Source organism: Podarcis bocagei (assembly GCF_964188305.1).
Source record: "Podarcis bocagei genome assembly, chromosome: 5".
Classification (NCBI taxonomy): Eukaryota; Metazoa; Chordata; class Lepidosauria; order Squamata; family Lacertidae; genus Podarcis; species Podarcis bocagei.
Window position 1 is genome coordinate 32,998,753 of NC_138129.1, and position 14,014 is coordinate 33,012,766.

The window sequence follows — 14,014 nt, forward strand, 5'->3', positions numbered from 1 at the left end:
AGCTTGCAAAGGTGAGTGCAGCAATTGGATGGTCACAGATTCTATCCTAAATCCCAGGTATTTATCACAAAAGGGAGTGCTGAGTTGCGGTCCTTTGTGCTGAGTTGCAGTCCTTTGCTTTCTCTAGCAGTAGGCATGGGTTGTGGTGTGTATGTGAGAGAGCTATGCATGTTACTCATGAACGTCTGCCCCAGGGAAAGCATTTTGATCTTTCCCGTCAGAAATTTCCTTTGTAGGAAAAGCCATGCAACAACTGTGGGAGGTAACCTGGTTTAAGGGATGTGAGTCAGTTCCATATCAGAGCATTAGTAAGCAGTCAGCATAAAACCAGGAGAATCTGGGAGATAAGAAGCTCAGAAAATCGGTGGAAAGTGTGATTAAAGTTAGAATTATCAAACCTATAGAACAAGCTTTGCTAAGGAAGAATTAGCATGGCTTCCCCCAAATGGAATTTCTGCTTCACTAATCTTTTAGAATTATTTGAGAGTGTCAGTAGAAGCATTTTAGTAGCAGACATTCTACATTTGGACTTTAAAAAAGATTTAACACAGTCCTTCGTGAATGACTTCTGGGTGAACATAACAGGGATAAGAGGATGGGTCCTCTTGTGGACTTGTAACTAACTGAAGAGTAAGAATCCAGTGAAATCCAGTAAAAGGATAATTTTCACAAAGAAGGGGTATAAGCAACAAGGTCTTCCAATGATTTGCTATTGAAATTGGTACCATTTAATGTATTCATAAATGATCTGGAATTAGGGAAAGCAATGATGTAGTAAAGCAGCAACATGTGGACCAGAATTCAGAATCTAGGGGCCCTCCAGGTACTGTTGAACTCCAGTTCCCATAAGCTGTTACTCCCAGTGGCGTAGTGTGGGGGGTGCAGGGGGGCCCGGCCGCACCGGGCGCAACATCTGGGGGTTAGGGTTAGGGGGCGCAAATTACTTGCCTTGCCCCGGGTGCTGACAACCCACGCTACGCCACTGGTTATTCCAGATTGCTAAATGGAACCTCCATGTTTGGGAACAGTTTACCTCTTACTCATTGCTGGGGAAATAGATTAGAGCTTGCCTATAGGCTTCATTGACACTGTTGGAAGAAGGACACTGGACCTGATGGAGCTTCTGGGCCAACCCAGTCAGGCCCTTGTGTTCACACATGCCTTTGATAGATTGAGATAATTTATTCTCAGGCACCTCTGAAGAAACTCCCAATTGATAAACTCATGCCGAAGGAGGAAGAATTTGAGGAGGAAAAACCTGAGAAAGAAGAGCTGGATTGGTGGTCTAAGTACTATGAGTCATTAAAGGAATTAAACAACCAGGTAATGGGATTTCAACTACTGAATTGTATTTGCAATAGAAGGTAACCTGCTGCTGTCCATATGCTTTGGACTACAGATCCTTTCATCCCTGAGCATTCGTCATGCTGGCTGTGGCTGATAGGAGCTGTAGTCCAAAAAATCTGAACGGCAGCAGATTGGGGAGGGGGGAGTGACTCAGGTGTGAAGCAAATGACTGCAGTAGAGAACTACATAGGACAGGTAGGAGGAAGCAGGAAAAACCAGGATACTGCAATCCCCTCATGGGATTTGGAGAAGGAGAAGAAAGAAGAATGGAAGGGGAGTAGGAAAGGTCCTTAAGTAAACTTAGCAAGAGGATGGGTTCTTTTATGGATTGAGAACTACTTAAAAAACAGGAAGGCGATTAAATTATGAAAAAACAAACGAACAGTTTATTTCAAATACAAAGGCGCTTTTTTGGTTAAAAAAAATAAGGTGCCAGTAATCATATCTTGATAGAAATGCTGTGTGTGCCAGCCAGCACAAAACGGCTACTATGGGCAGGTGCAAAAGAGGTAGCAAGTATTCTGTATCGTCACAAAAAGAGTCCTGCCTTATTGTATTCCATTTACAATTCAATATATGAGGTTAGGATGTGAAGTAAAGGGTGCTTTGTTTCTAGAACGTCACACATTAATAAATCAGTTTAGGTCTCCCTAGCATACACAAATCCTTGCAGGATTCCCAGCAAGGCCACAACAAGAAACTGTCATATCCTGTGAAGCTTTGTGTTAGAGTGGAATGCTGATTATGATGTTCTAGTACAGGGATGCCCATTAGGTGTTCCTCCCCCCCAAAAGTTCGGGAACTTTGGTGAGGGCTTCCCCCAAAAAGCTTAACAACTTTGGTCAATCCGATGGGTAGATCACTGCCAGTGTTTTTATAGTGGGAGTAGATCGTAGTCTCTGGGGAGTTGGACATCCCTGTTCTAGTACAAAGCAGGATTCTTTAAAGACTGAATTGGAATGTGGGTGGATGGGGGTTAGAATGGTGCCCAGAGTCCAGGAGAGGAGCACTGGTGGTGGGAGGGCTCCACTCTGATGGAGATCCCAGCTGTACCCTAATAAACTAAAGCTCCTGTCAACCATTAACAAATCAAAGTTGGTCATATCCATTAATTTCAATGGGTTTACTCTGAGTAGGTCTAATACTGGAGACAACTCAAAATTTGTGTTATATAGCTTATGTTTTCTGCAGCAAATTTTATGGGTTTCTGGAGTGTTGGGGGTGGTGTTATTGTGAAATTCATCTCACATTGTTAATAGATTTGCTCAGTTAGCAGTGACTGATGGTTATTTGTCATAGTCTGATTAATAACTATCCTATTTGACAGTCCTACAGTGATGAGGAAGAAGAAGAGGACCCTAATGATCCAGGTGAGATCTTCATACTATAGAAATTGCTAGGACAAGGACCTGAACTTTCCTGAATATCTGGTGTTCAAATGACATACCCATCCCAAAGTGGTGTTTTTATTATTGTTCTGTTTGTGCTCCCCTTCCCTGAGCTGTGAGAAGCACGGTTCCCTGTGTTGGTGTAATGTGGAAAAATAGGTGAAATTGCGCCTGGGTTCTGTTCAGGGTTAGCACGTCAGCTGCACTGGGTGGTAAAAAAATATCTTTAGGTTATTTGTATCCACCCGAGACCAAATGCCTAAAGCATTACTCATCCACTCTCCCTTTCTCTAAGGAATGTTTGTACATGGAGTGATCGGTATAAAGTCAAGGCTGGATTCAGCCATATTGGCATGATTGTGCGGTATTTGCCAAATGCAAAGGTTACATGCTATATGGTCAAGTACAGCATGGTGAGCTAGCATAGTAAAGTGCTAGTGTATCTCTCTGTAAACTTGGATCTTTACAAGGTTTATTTCTAAAACCAAAGAACTGTATTATAGTAGATTAGTTCATGATGTACCAGCATCTCTTAAAGTTAATGTAGATAGTGTGTTTATGCTTGTCTTGCACCATGAGACAAAACACACTTTATACTTTGAACTGGACTGTGTGGAAAAGGACTTTTCTTAACCGGGGATTCTGGAAAAGACTGACTATTGGAAAGCAGGAAGACTCTGATGTTCTGCTGGAAGACTCTACTGGAGCTGTGCATACTTTGCTGCTCAACCTAGTCAAAGTGTGATATACAGTGGTACCTCTAGTTATGAACTTAATTAGTTCTGGAGGTCCGTTCTTAACCTGAAACTGTTTTTAACTAGAGGCGCGCTTTCGCTAATGGGGCCTCTTGCTGCCGCTGTGCCGCCAGCACACGATTTCCATTCTCATCCTGGGGCAAAGTTCTCAACTCGAGGTAACTCTTCCAGGTTAGCAGAGTTTGTAACCTGAAGCATTTGTAACCTGAGGCATTTGTAACTCGAGGTACCACTGTAGTATCAACAACAGAGACCAGTGGTGCTTTTTGTGAATATCGGTCTGTTTGCAAATGTACAAAATGAACAGGAATTATAACTGGGCACAGAGTCAATTCACAGTAATAGGTGTTCAGTCTCTCAAAAACCTCTTTCTCTGTCTAGAACCTCTTTGTAACACTGGTTTTGGCTGGCAAACTGCTCCTTTCAGATTTCATAGGATTGGTTCACACACAGCCATCTTAATGAAGCACCATGCTTGCAGAAACCTCCCAGTGCCTACCTACAGTGTGCCCTGGTTCTGTCAGCTGCGACAGGTGTCTGCAGTGGAACCACTTCCAGCCTTTCTTTGCTCAGTGCTCACACTGAATTCTCAATTGCAAGCATGAATGCCTGACGCTAGAAAGAATAAAGGAGAAGAACGGGGTGGAGAGCAACAATCTGGTCACTGACTTTGTTGGAAATTGTTCAAAGCTGCAGGGGTTGAATGGAAAATCTGTGTGATATTTGACTGTATGAGTTGAGCAAATTATCCCATTAATTTCTCAATGTCTTATTTAGATGGAGGGAACTTAAATGTTGCTTCTCTTGACATGGAAGTGGATGATGGCACAATAGTTGAAGTTGAGCCACCTCGTCCCAAAAGGAAACTTATAGCTACATTAAAGGTAGGTCTTTCAGAGATAGAATCCTGTCCTAAGTAATCAAGGGTACATCCTATTAAGGATAAGTAAGGGAAGGGCCATGGCTCATTGGCAGAACACATGGGTTGCATGCAAAAGGCACCAGGTTCAATCCCTAGTGTTTCCAGGTAGGGCTGGAAAAGATTCCCACCTGAAACCCTCAAGAGCTGCTGCCAATCAGTGTCAGCAATACTGAGCTAACTTCCAAATGGTCTGTGTTAAGTTGTGGGTGAACATATCAGACGACACAGCGATTCTTCAAACAGCTCTTGTTTATTCAGAGGCCAGAACAGAACTGAACTGAACTGAAGGGTTCAGTCAGCCTGCTTATATAGAGCTCCAGTACAACGTAACGGTAACAATTTTCTAAAACTATCCAATCACTGAACGTCATTTTTGATCCCTTATTTGCATAACTATCTACAGTATCCCCCTGCTGGCCCAGGGTGAGAACTTCAGTACATAACAGTCTGACTAGATACAAGGCGTTGCCTATGTTCCTACTGATTTCTGTGAGACTAGGGCTGGTGTATTTCAGTGCCCACCCCATCCCCAATTTGTATATTGTGCACATCAATTTGGGCATTTCCTGCCAGTTGATTTGTGTCTGCTCCTGACATTTACCACACACACAAAACAAAAATCGGGAAGGAGTAGTGGAAATAATTGTTTACTTCACTGTTTGCTCAGGCCAGGAAAGAGTGGCCTGTCTTATTTATGTGTGTATTGATATTTGTTTATAAAAGTATTTATATACCACCATCTCATAATTTTTTTGACTAAGGCACCAATGTTCATTATGTTCTATTCTGTCAGCCTTTGAGGCTGAGACCACAGTGAAAAATGATAAGGAGAGACGTGAATGACTGCTCTTTTATTAGCTCTTCAAAACCAACAAAGATCATCTTGCAACATCTTAAAGACTACACATTTGTTATGTCACAAGTTTTAATGGATTTAATGGATCCACTTAAAAAATGATGTAGAGACCTGTAGTGACTGTAGCACCTGTAGCGACATGACATAACCTATTCACTTGATCGGTGATAGAACTGAAAACAGATCACTAGAGGGGAGAGGCCTCTGGTTGCACTAACTGTTCTCTGTACTACTAGTTTTTATTATCAGCTGTTATGGCAAGAAAGCTCTAAAATTAACATGTCTCTCATTTCAGGTCTACAGTTCAGAGCTGGAAAACGAGTTCGACAATTTTGAGGACTGGCTCTGTATTTTTCCACTTCATCGTGGGAAAGCCAATGAAGATGAAGATGGAAATGAAGAGGATAATTTAGTGGGAAAATACAAGGTAATTGGCTGGATTCAACTAACCCTGTGCACTAACGCAATGGCGGATCTAGCCTGCTCTGTAGGATGAAGGCTAATACTTTGCTCAGAATGCAGTGATAAACCTCCTTGTGTCTATTCCTTATGGAATTATAGCTTTACTTTTACTGGGCTTTTCCTTCTCCTGTCTCTCCTGTGATTTATTGTACTTCCAATATATGTGTCACCAGAGGTGTGGTAGAGCTGTGATACTGCAGTACTCAACATGCTGCAGTCTCCTAGGAAACAAGAAGAAAAATCTTCTGATAGGTGTAGTAGGGCTATTCAAAATATCATTCTACTAGAAAGAGTGACATAGATTTCCTTTTGTTTAATCCCTCTTTTGCAGGGCTCATTCTATGTCTATCGGGCTGAAGAGGCAGGTGCAGAGCACAAGATCTCCCAGGGCATTCCCAGAAACAGACCCATTAAGGTCCTTGTCCGAATTTACATTGTAAAAGTAAGTATGGTATTTGTACTGAATGGCATGAGTTTTGAAACCTGTGCTACAATTACCAGATAATGAATTCATAACCATCCCACAACCTGCAAAGTCCCCTGGGATTCTGTTGTCACTGTTTGTATCTCCTTTGAGCTATGGCAAGGATGATCTCCCAAGATGGATAGTAGCTCTGTGATTTAAACCCTTCATTCAATTCAAGCTGCTCCAAATAATTGTGCTTTCATGAATTTGAAGATGAGATGTCACAGAAGGAGCCCCTGGAATTTCCAGACTCTGCCTTTAGATTGGGGAGACTTGGGACTGCTAGTGCCATCGATTCCATTCCGAGATGCAAACAGCATTCTAAAATGTTCTGTATTTTGTAGGGAACCTCCAGACTGTCAGTGTTTTGCAGGAGGCATTCAAGTGCACATGAAAATGTTAGGTTTGCACAGTTAAAGTAGATTAAAGTGTTCTATCATCCCAATGCATCAAATCCCCCTCTCCATTTTAAGCAGCCTTTTTGCAGTTTGGAAAGTGACAGGGAAATGCATTGAAAAGTGAGGGATGGATGAATAATTAATGGGAGGACATGTAAATACCCCACAAGCAAATCAGAATGAACTCAGGCTGACTGCTCATTGTCATATAACTGTCCTATATAGAAATCAGAACGAATGCTGCATAACCTTTGTGCAAAATAATCAGGATGAATGCTAAATAAACAAGAGCCTGCAATATATCTCATCACACCATAAAAACATAGCAGTTCTTTTCCACTTTAGAACAGTACTGCTTCATTGAAGTTCCCTTTTGAGGGAAAGTAGAGTCGTCTCACTCTCAGGGGTTGTCTCACTCTTTTAGGACGTCCTGGTTTTTACTTTTTGAAGTATGGCAACCCTAGGTTTCCTCCCCACTCCATTTAGGTTTGATTGGCTAGTGACCATAGTTTTGTCTGTAACATGTGTCCTAGCTTCAGCAAGCAAGCCTTCTGAAGTGACAGGCACTTTAGTCATGGTTCTGTTCCTGCTTGGGACATATTGGTCTGGCTGGCAGGAAATAATTTTTTGGGGAAGGGGAAAAGCGGCTAACTTCTAGGTCTCTTCCTCCTGAGGCTGGAAATGATGATCTTCGAGTTCCTTGTAACTCTATGACTTTATAACTCTTGATGTTTTGACCATGTAACACAGGTCAGTGATTTTTTGCAATAGTAGTTTTTTGTTACCGATTCAACCTGAAGCTTCATGAAAGTGTTTCCAGACAAATATATGTAATGCTATATGCTTTTGTTCCGCCAATGTTATAGTGTCACGTGTTATGTTTTTTAGGCAACTAATCTGAGTCCAGCAGACCCCAATGGCAAGGCAGATCCCTACCTTGTGGTTAAAATCGGGCAGCAACAGAAAGACACCAAGGAGCGGTACATCCCAAAGCAGCTGCATCCAGTCTTTGGAGAGTAAGAACACAGCTTTACTTTGCGTCTGAGTTGTATCCTCTCCACAATGCTTATAGCAGACTTTGCCTTAGCACTAGGTGAACCTAAGCAACTGCAAAGGGTAGCTTGTGTTGGTCCCATTGTTGGAGATGCAAAAGGGAGGAATTTGTATTCTCAGCACCACCTAGGTGTGCATACAGCTCTAACAAGATGGTGGTGCAGCAAAGAAGGAAAGAGGGCTGGATCTATAGGAGTTATCAAAGGATAGTGGAAATGAGGGGTGAACAAACGAGAGCATTGTTGGGTTCTGCCAATGACTTGGCCACATGAGATGGGGGAGGGAAATTGGCAAGTTCAGGGTCTTCAAGGTGAAGGGTCTGTTAAAGGGGGCTTGTGCCAGTTGGATGTCATGGGTGGATGTATGTGACTTTACCCAGATACGATACATAGGTTTAAAATGGTGCAGGCTCTATTACAACAAGAATTAAAGTAGTGGTGGTTGTACAGAGCTTACTTCCATAGGTTGTTTCCCATCCTCTACTTGCCCATATATATTCTCATCCTGTCTGCCTCTCTCTTCTTCAGAGTGCTGGAGCTGAGCATATCCTTTCCCATAGAATCAGAACTCACCATATCGATATTTGACCATGATTTGGTCGGATCAGATGACTTAATTGGGGAAACAAAGATCGACTTGGAGAACCGATTCTACAGCAATCACAGAGCCAACTGTGGGGTGGCCTCGCAATATGACACGTATGTAATGTAGAAGGAGTTAGCAAGGCAACCACAAACCCTTCTTGTCATTTTGTTAGTATTTTAAAAATTATTATTTTGCAGAAAGTATTGCTCTTTCAAGTGGCTGGTAGCAACTCTGTAGCCTTCCCAAGGAAGCCTGTTTCTATAGTGGTGGGTAGGGGTTGGACTCTGCTCCCTGCTCTATAGAAATGTTTCCTGGAATGCTAGCACTAAGATGAAATAAACCAGCTTCACATTCAGTTCTATACCCATTAGGAGGTAATAGCTATGGCCTCACATGACACTAAGCCATCATTTGATGTAACTGTTCAGCAAACCACAGGTCATCTTACAGATGAGCTGACAAGCCACAGCTTATTTCTCCAAAGCTTAGTTTGTTCTCCATCTGATCTTGCCTTGTAGCTTAGATGAGCACCAAATGAAACAAGGTTAATTAAGGTAGTTGTGTTCAGACATAATGCCATGCTAAAGTTAAAACAAGCCATGATGAGTTAAGCCAATAACAAACCATGGTTTCACACTGCTTTGTTTTCAGAAAACAAACCATGGTTAGTCTGCCAGGTTCAGATGTTCAAACAAACCATACTTTGACTTAACAAATCATGGTGTAGTATTATGTGCAGACCAGGCCAATAAGTTTGATCCTGTTCCTTCCTTACAGAGAGGGCTACAATATGTGGCGTGATGCTTTCAAACCCACACATATCTTGGACAGTTTGTGTAAGAAGAATTCACTCCCCTCAGCTGAGTACAGGCGGGAGGAAGTCAAAGTAAACAACAAGATTTTTAAGATCCCTCCTGAAGCTTTTCCTGAAGGTACTGGTTTATGCTAAAAAAAACACACGTTTTTTATCCAACTTTTCTGACAAGTTGCTCAGGGTGATATACATTGTTCTCATGCTCCCTATTTCATTTTCACAACAACACTATGAGGCAGGTTAAGCTGAGAGGTAGTGACTAGCCCAAGGTCATCCAGTGAACATCCCAGCTCAGTGGAGATTTGAATATGGGTCTACCCAATTCTAGTCCAACACTCTAACCACTACAACACACTTGTTCAGTGTTTCAAAGGAGAACATAAAGCCAAAGCTGCTAAAGTGAGCAGTGGTGAGATCTCTTTGAGATTCCTATATAATTTATTTATAATAATGATAATAATTGATTATTTGTACCCCACCCATCTGAATGGGCTGCCTCAGCCACTCTGGCTGGTTTCCAGCATATATAAAAACATACTAAAACATTGAACCTTAAAAAGCTTCCCTATACGGTACAGGACGGCCTTCAGATGCCTCCTAAAGGTTATATAATTCCTAGGCTTTGCCATGGCGTTCTTCATTGGTTGATACTGATAAACAGTACTGATTCTGTCTGGTCCCCTTTCTTAGGGGCTTCTGGTTTTTTTTTTATATTTATTTATTTATTTATTTATTTATTTATTTTCATTTATTATAGAAGCCTTTGTAAAAGACAAGAAAGAAAACGAAGATGAAACCTGGTCTGCTTATGATGAGCACAAGGCTTTGTATGTTCTTCAACACTGGGATGAAATGCCGGAATATGGATATAAATTAGTACCAGAACATGTAGAAGTTCGTTCCCTTTACAATCCAGACAGCCCGGGTCTCCTACAGGTGAGACAAGACTGTTGGTTTACTCATAATACAACTTCTGCACATTGGTACTATAGGATCACGTGCAAGGAATGTTGCATTAGCACAACCGCAGCGGGGAAAACACACACCTGTTATATCCATTGTAGGGAGGGCAAGGCTGTTATATGTAGCAGATATAGACAGAAAGGGTGGTATGGCAAGAGGCAGCACTTGAGACCAAAAATGCATACCGTCTTCCACAATCATAAAGGTCTTTAGGCCAGCCATTACTAATGTAGGGCCCACTAGGTGCTTTGAACTATAAGTCCCATCAGCCCCAGCCACCAGAGGACACTAGGTTGGCAAAGACTGGCTTAGCTTCTTCCCTTTCCATTGGAGCCTTGGGAAATCATACCTGTGTCAATGTAGACGTGGTTTGTAAAACATTATGCAGAGATTTTGGAATGAGTGAGAGTTGTTGCGCTAATCCCAGGCCACTTCGAAGCAAAAAGAAAATTAGCTCCTGAACACTGAAGTTGAGTAAAAATCATTTCCCTGAGTTTCAAAATATGTCTGCAATATTTCATAAATAGTTGTTAGCACCATTCTGGATGTTTCACTCTCCCTTCATTAGATAGATTCAACTGCTCTTGAATCTCAGAAACAAACACCTTGTTTTCTCCCAGGGTGCTCTCCACATGTGGATTGATATGTTTCCAAACGATGTCCCTGCACCACCTCCTGTCAACATCAAACCACGACTCCCAATCAGGTAAAGGCCCTCTGTGAACTGGAAGAGAGCCAATACCTAAACTATTTGTTGCTTTGCGTTTTATAGAATGTTTTCCTACATTGTGTGCCCCCTGGTAGGAACTATTGCAGAAAAACATCTGCAACAGGCACCTGACCTGCTGGTGCCTGTGCTAATAATGTATAGTAATTGCTATGTGAATGGCTACCACTATGGAAATGGTATCCCCTTAAAGAGGAGGAGTCTCTTCTGTTTTAACATGCTGGTGAAATGCAAATGAAGCAAGTTTAAACGCAGAGTCCTTTGGAAGATGTTTCGAAGCTTCAGCAATCAACTGATTGTTGCGGCTTCAAAGCCCAGTGTAAGGTTCTCAACAAGCACCAAGTATTGATTAAAGAATCAGTTGAAGCTCCAATGACTATTATTATTATTATTATTATTATTATTATTATTATTATTATTAATCAATCAATTAATTAATTAAATTTATATACCACCCTTCATCCAAAAATCTCAGGGCCATTCACAAGATAAAAAATACAGAATAAAAGCACAAAGAAATAGAAGAAAGCCAAAACAGCACAATAACTTTCCCTCCTACAAACACACTGTCAGCTGGCATTGGTGGCACTTGGGTGCATTTCCACCAAGGAACTGCACCACCACCAACTCAAAGTCAGCTGACAAGGCCTTTGTTTGAGCAGGTGACCTGACGCCCTTGGATGGCAGTGGGTGTTACAGCTAGTGCAGCAAAAAGGGAGGAACAGCTTGGACTCAAAATGGAGTATTTCTGCATGCAGCCTTTCTCTGCAGAAGGGGAAATTACCTGACTTTGAAAGCATTTCCCCTGCTGCAGAAACCTCACACTTATACCCAGCGATCAGCTGATTGGAAGTTACAGGGAGCCTCTCTGAAGGCACAAACCCAGCTCATTGGCACTAAACCTGCTTCTTCAAAAAAAGGTTATTGTAACCGTCAACTGACTGATGGTTACAGCAACCTCTTTTGAGGTTTGATAGGTGTCACCCACCTGATGTCATTACAAGTTGGCGCACAAGGGGTGGAAGAGAGAAGGATTTGGCCCGCCTTCCTGATGCAGTTCCCTACCCCTGGTCTATGGACTAAAATTACTCAGTTGCACCCTGTCTATCCTATGATCATTTGGCATGCTTCTGTTGTGGTTCACATACTGGGTAGTCTGGCCCCTTATATTGGTAAAGGGTACTCTTCGTTCTTTGTGGAAAATTTTGTCCAGAATTTACAGTTGCATAAAATAAGTTTTGAACAGAACTTTGCATTTTCTCATTCTTTCTAGCTATGAGCTGCGTGTCATTATCTGGAACACGGACGATGTGGTCCTTGACGACGTCAATCCAATAACAGGAGAAATCTCCAGTGACATCTATGTAAAAAGGTGCCTTCAACAATAGATTCAGATAGTCCGAAATGATTAAGAAATGATAAGTATAGCTTATCATTTCTTTAGAAACATGAGGATTTCCCTGATGGAATAGGCAGCCAGCTGTTGTGGTTTCAATACAGTGGGTTGCTAGTTTAGCAGGAGTTAAAGCTTTTGATTAATAAGTAATATTGGGTTGTATCCAATGTAGTGCTAAGTAACTGTCCCATTTTCACCTGTACAATGGGACCCCCCCTCCCCCTTCTCCCACACGTACTCCCTAAATTATGGGTTTTGTGCCTTTTGTGAGGTGGGGCTAGGTACTGGTGCTAAATTATTGCTAGATTCTAATAAAGGTTCTTCTGCAGTTGGATCAAAGGACTGGAGAAGGACAAGCAAGAGACAGATGTTCACTTTAACTCTTTGACTGGGGAAGGCAACTTCAACTGGAGATTTGTGTTTCGCTTTGACTACCTCCCAACAGAAAAAGAGATAACTTACAAGAAGAAGGATTCCATCTTCTCTCTGGAGGAATCGGAATTCCGAGAGCCAGCTGTCCTGGTCCTTCAGGTCTGGGACTATGATAGGATTGCAGCAAATGACTTTCTAGGTAATTTAATGCTCACTGTGCCTTTTAAAGGTTTGGGGCATATATAAATGTTTTTCTTCTTCTTCTTAGTTGTTTCCAGAAGGGTGTGCAACAAATATATTGCAAGGAAGGTAAAAGCTGTCCCTACAAGGCTTCTGAAACTCTCCTTTTCTTTCTACTCCTCCTTCCCTGCCTGCATAAAACTTATCCATTAAGAGGCTTTTTTAGGAGTGCAATTTCCTAAAACGGCTAATCTGAACTGAAGAGGCTTCCAGGGATAGGAAAAGGAGAATGCATGTGCTCAGCAAGCACATCTTTCTATAGTCCATCTGTTTTTCACCTTCATATACAAATAATTTATATTCAGTAAAAGTAATCTAGCCCATTTGTGTCTAAATTCTCAGTACAGCTATTAAAAGCTTGTCTGCTGCAAGCAAACAAATGGTAAAGCACCACTCAAAGCCTTTCATTCATGACTTCATATTGTTTTGATTTGGTTTCAGTTCCTGTTGATTAAATTGCATGGAATTGAATCAAAACAATATGGGATAATGGATGAAATTTTGTAAAAACACTGGGGCAACAACAAGCTCTAAAAAGGGAAAACTAATAGGCAGCACCATCTAGTGGTTAACCAAGGTACTGCAGATTTTTGAACTTCATTCTGATTTTGTTGGGGTGAAGTTGCAAATTCTGAACATGGTTTGCTGCCCAGATATCAATTGAATTCATGAAATTGGACAGCAACAAAGAGATCTCAGCTGTATTTCATACTATGCCGTCTTTTTACATATTTCCTCTTTCTGTACATCCCACTGTTTCCTCATGTAATATGGGGATTTACAACATCCTAGTGGTAAGAAATTGCACGCTAACGACTAATTTAGGTTGAAGAAGAATGTTTTTAACCAATGAAGATGTAACATTCTGGAATAGCTGTGATGGCAAAGAACATCACAAAGCTTGAGATGGAAGGAAAGAAGGATATCATGTAGTTTTTTCTTGATGCCTCTGTTGTGACCTGTTAGGATCATTTAACATTTTCCCAGGTATCTTTCTGCTTAGGCGATTGTGTTCCTTCACCCCTCCCCTTTTAATGTAATGTTGTGTGGTGTACAAATACACCAGGGGATGATTTAGTGGATGCATTTTGCAGTGGTGGACTTGGGGCTCTCAAATTTCTGTGGTGCTCCATGAATCACCAGCCATTCTTGCTAGTCTGGCTGGCTTTCTTATGTGGAGTTGTGGGGCAGCGCCATCATGCTCTCTGTCTCCAGAAGTAAAATGTCTTGGTTGCTGAGGAAGAGTTCCTCTGCCCCACCCTGCCTTGGA

At 41.7% G+C, this 14,014-nt stretch overlaps 1 protein-coding gene across 3 annotated transcripts in view; it reads left to right on the forward strand.

The window, feature by feature from the left end:
- The window catches only part of LOC308587321 (fer-1-like protein 4), a 54,010-nt gene that overhangs the window by 36,396 nt on the left and 3,600 nt on the right, over positions 1-14,014 (forward strand). For all 3 annotated transcript variants that reach the window (XM_081194845.1, XM_081194844.1, XM_081194843.1), the window contains 12 exons: positions 1,192-1,323; positions 2,675-2,717; positions 4,268-4,374; positions 5,564-5,695; positions 6,062-6,172; positions 7,483-7,610; positions 8,175-8,345; positions 9,010-9,164; positions 9,804-9,982; positions 10,630-10,715; positions 12,010-12,108; positions 12,462-12,703. In XM_081194845.1, the coding sequence (XP_081050971.1) occupies positions 1,192-1,323; positions 2,675-2,717; positions 4,268-4,374; positions 5,564-5,695; positions 6,062-6,172; positions 7,483-7,610; positions 8,175-8,345; positions 9,010-9,164; positions 9,804-9,982; positions 10,630-10,715; positions 12,010-12,108; positions 12,462-12,703 (1,585 nt within the window). The remainder of the gene's footprint in view (positions 1-1,191; positions 1,324-2,674; positions 2,718-4,267; positions 4,375-5,563; positions 5,696-6,061; positions 6,173-7,482; positions 7,611-8,174; positions 8,346-9,009; positions 9,165-9,803; positions 9,983-10,629; positions 10,716-12,009; positions 12,109-12,461; positions 12,704-14,014) is intronic.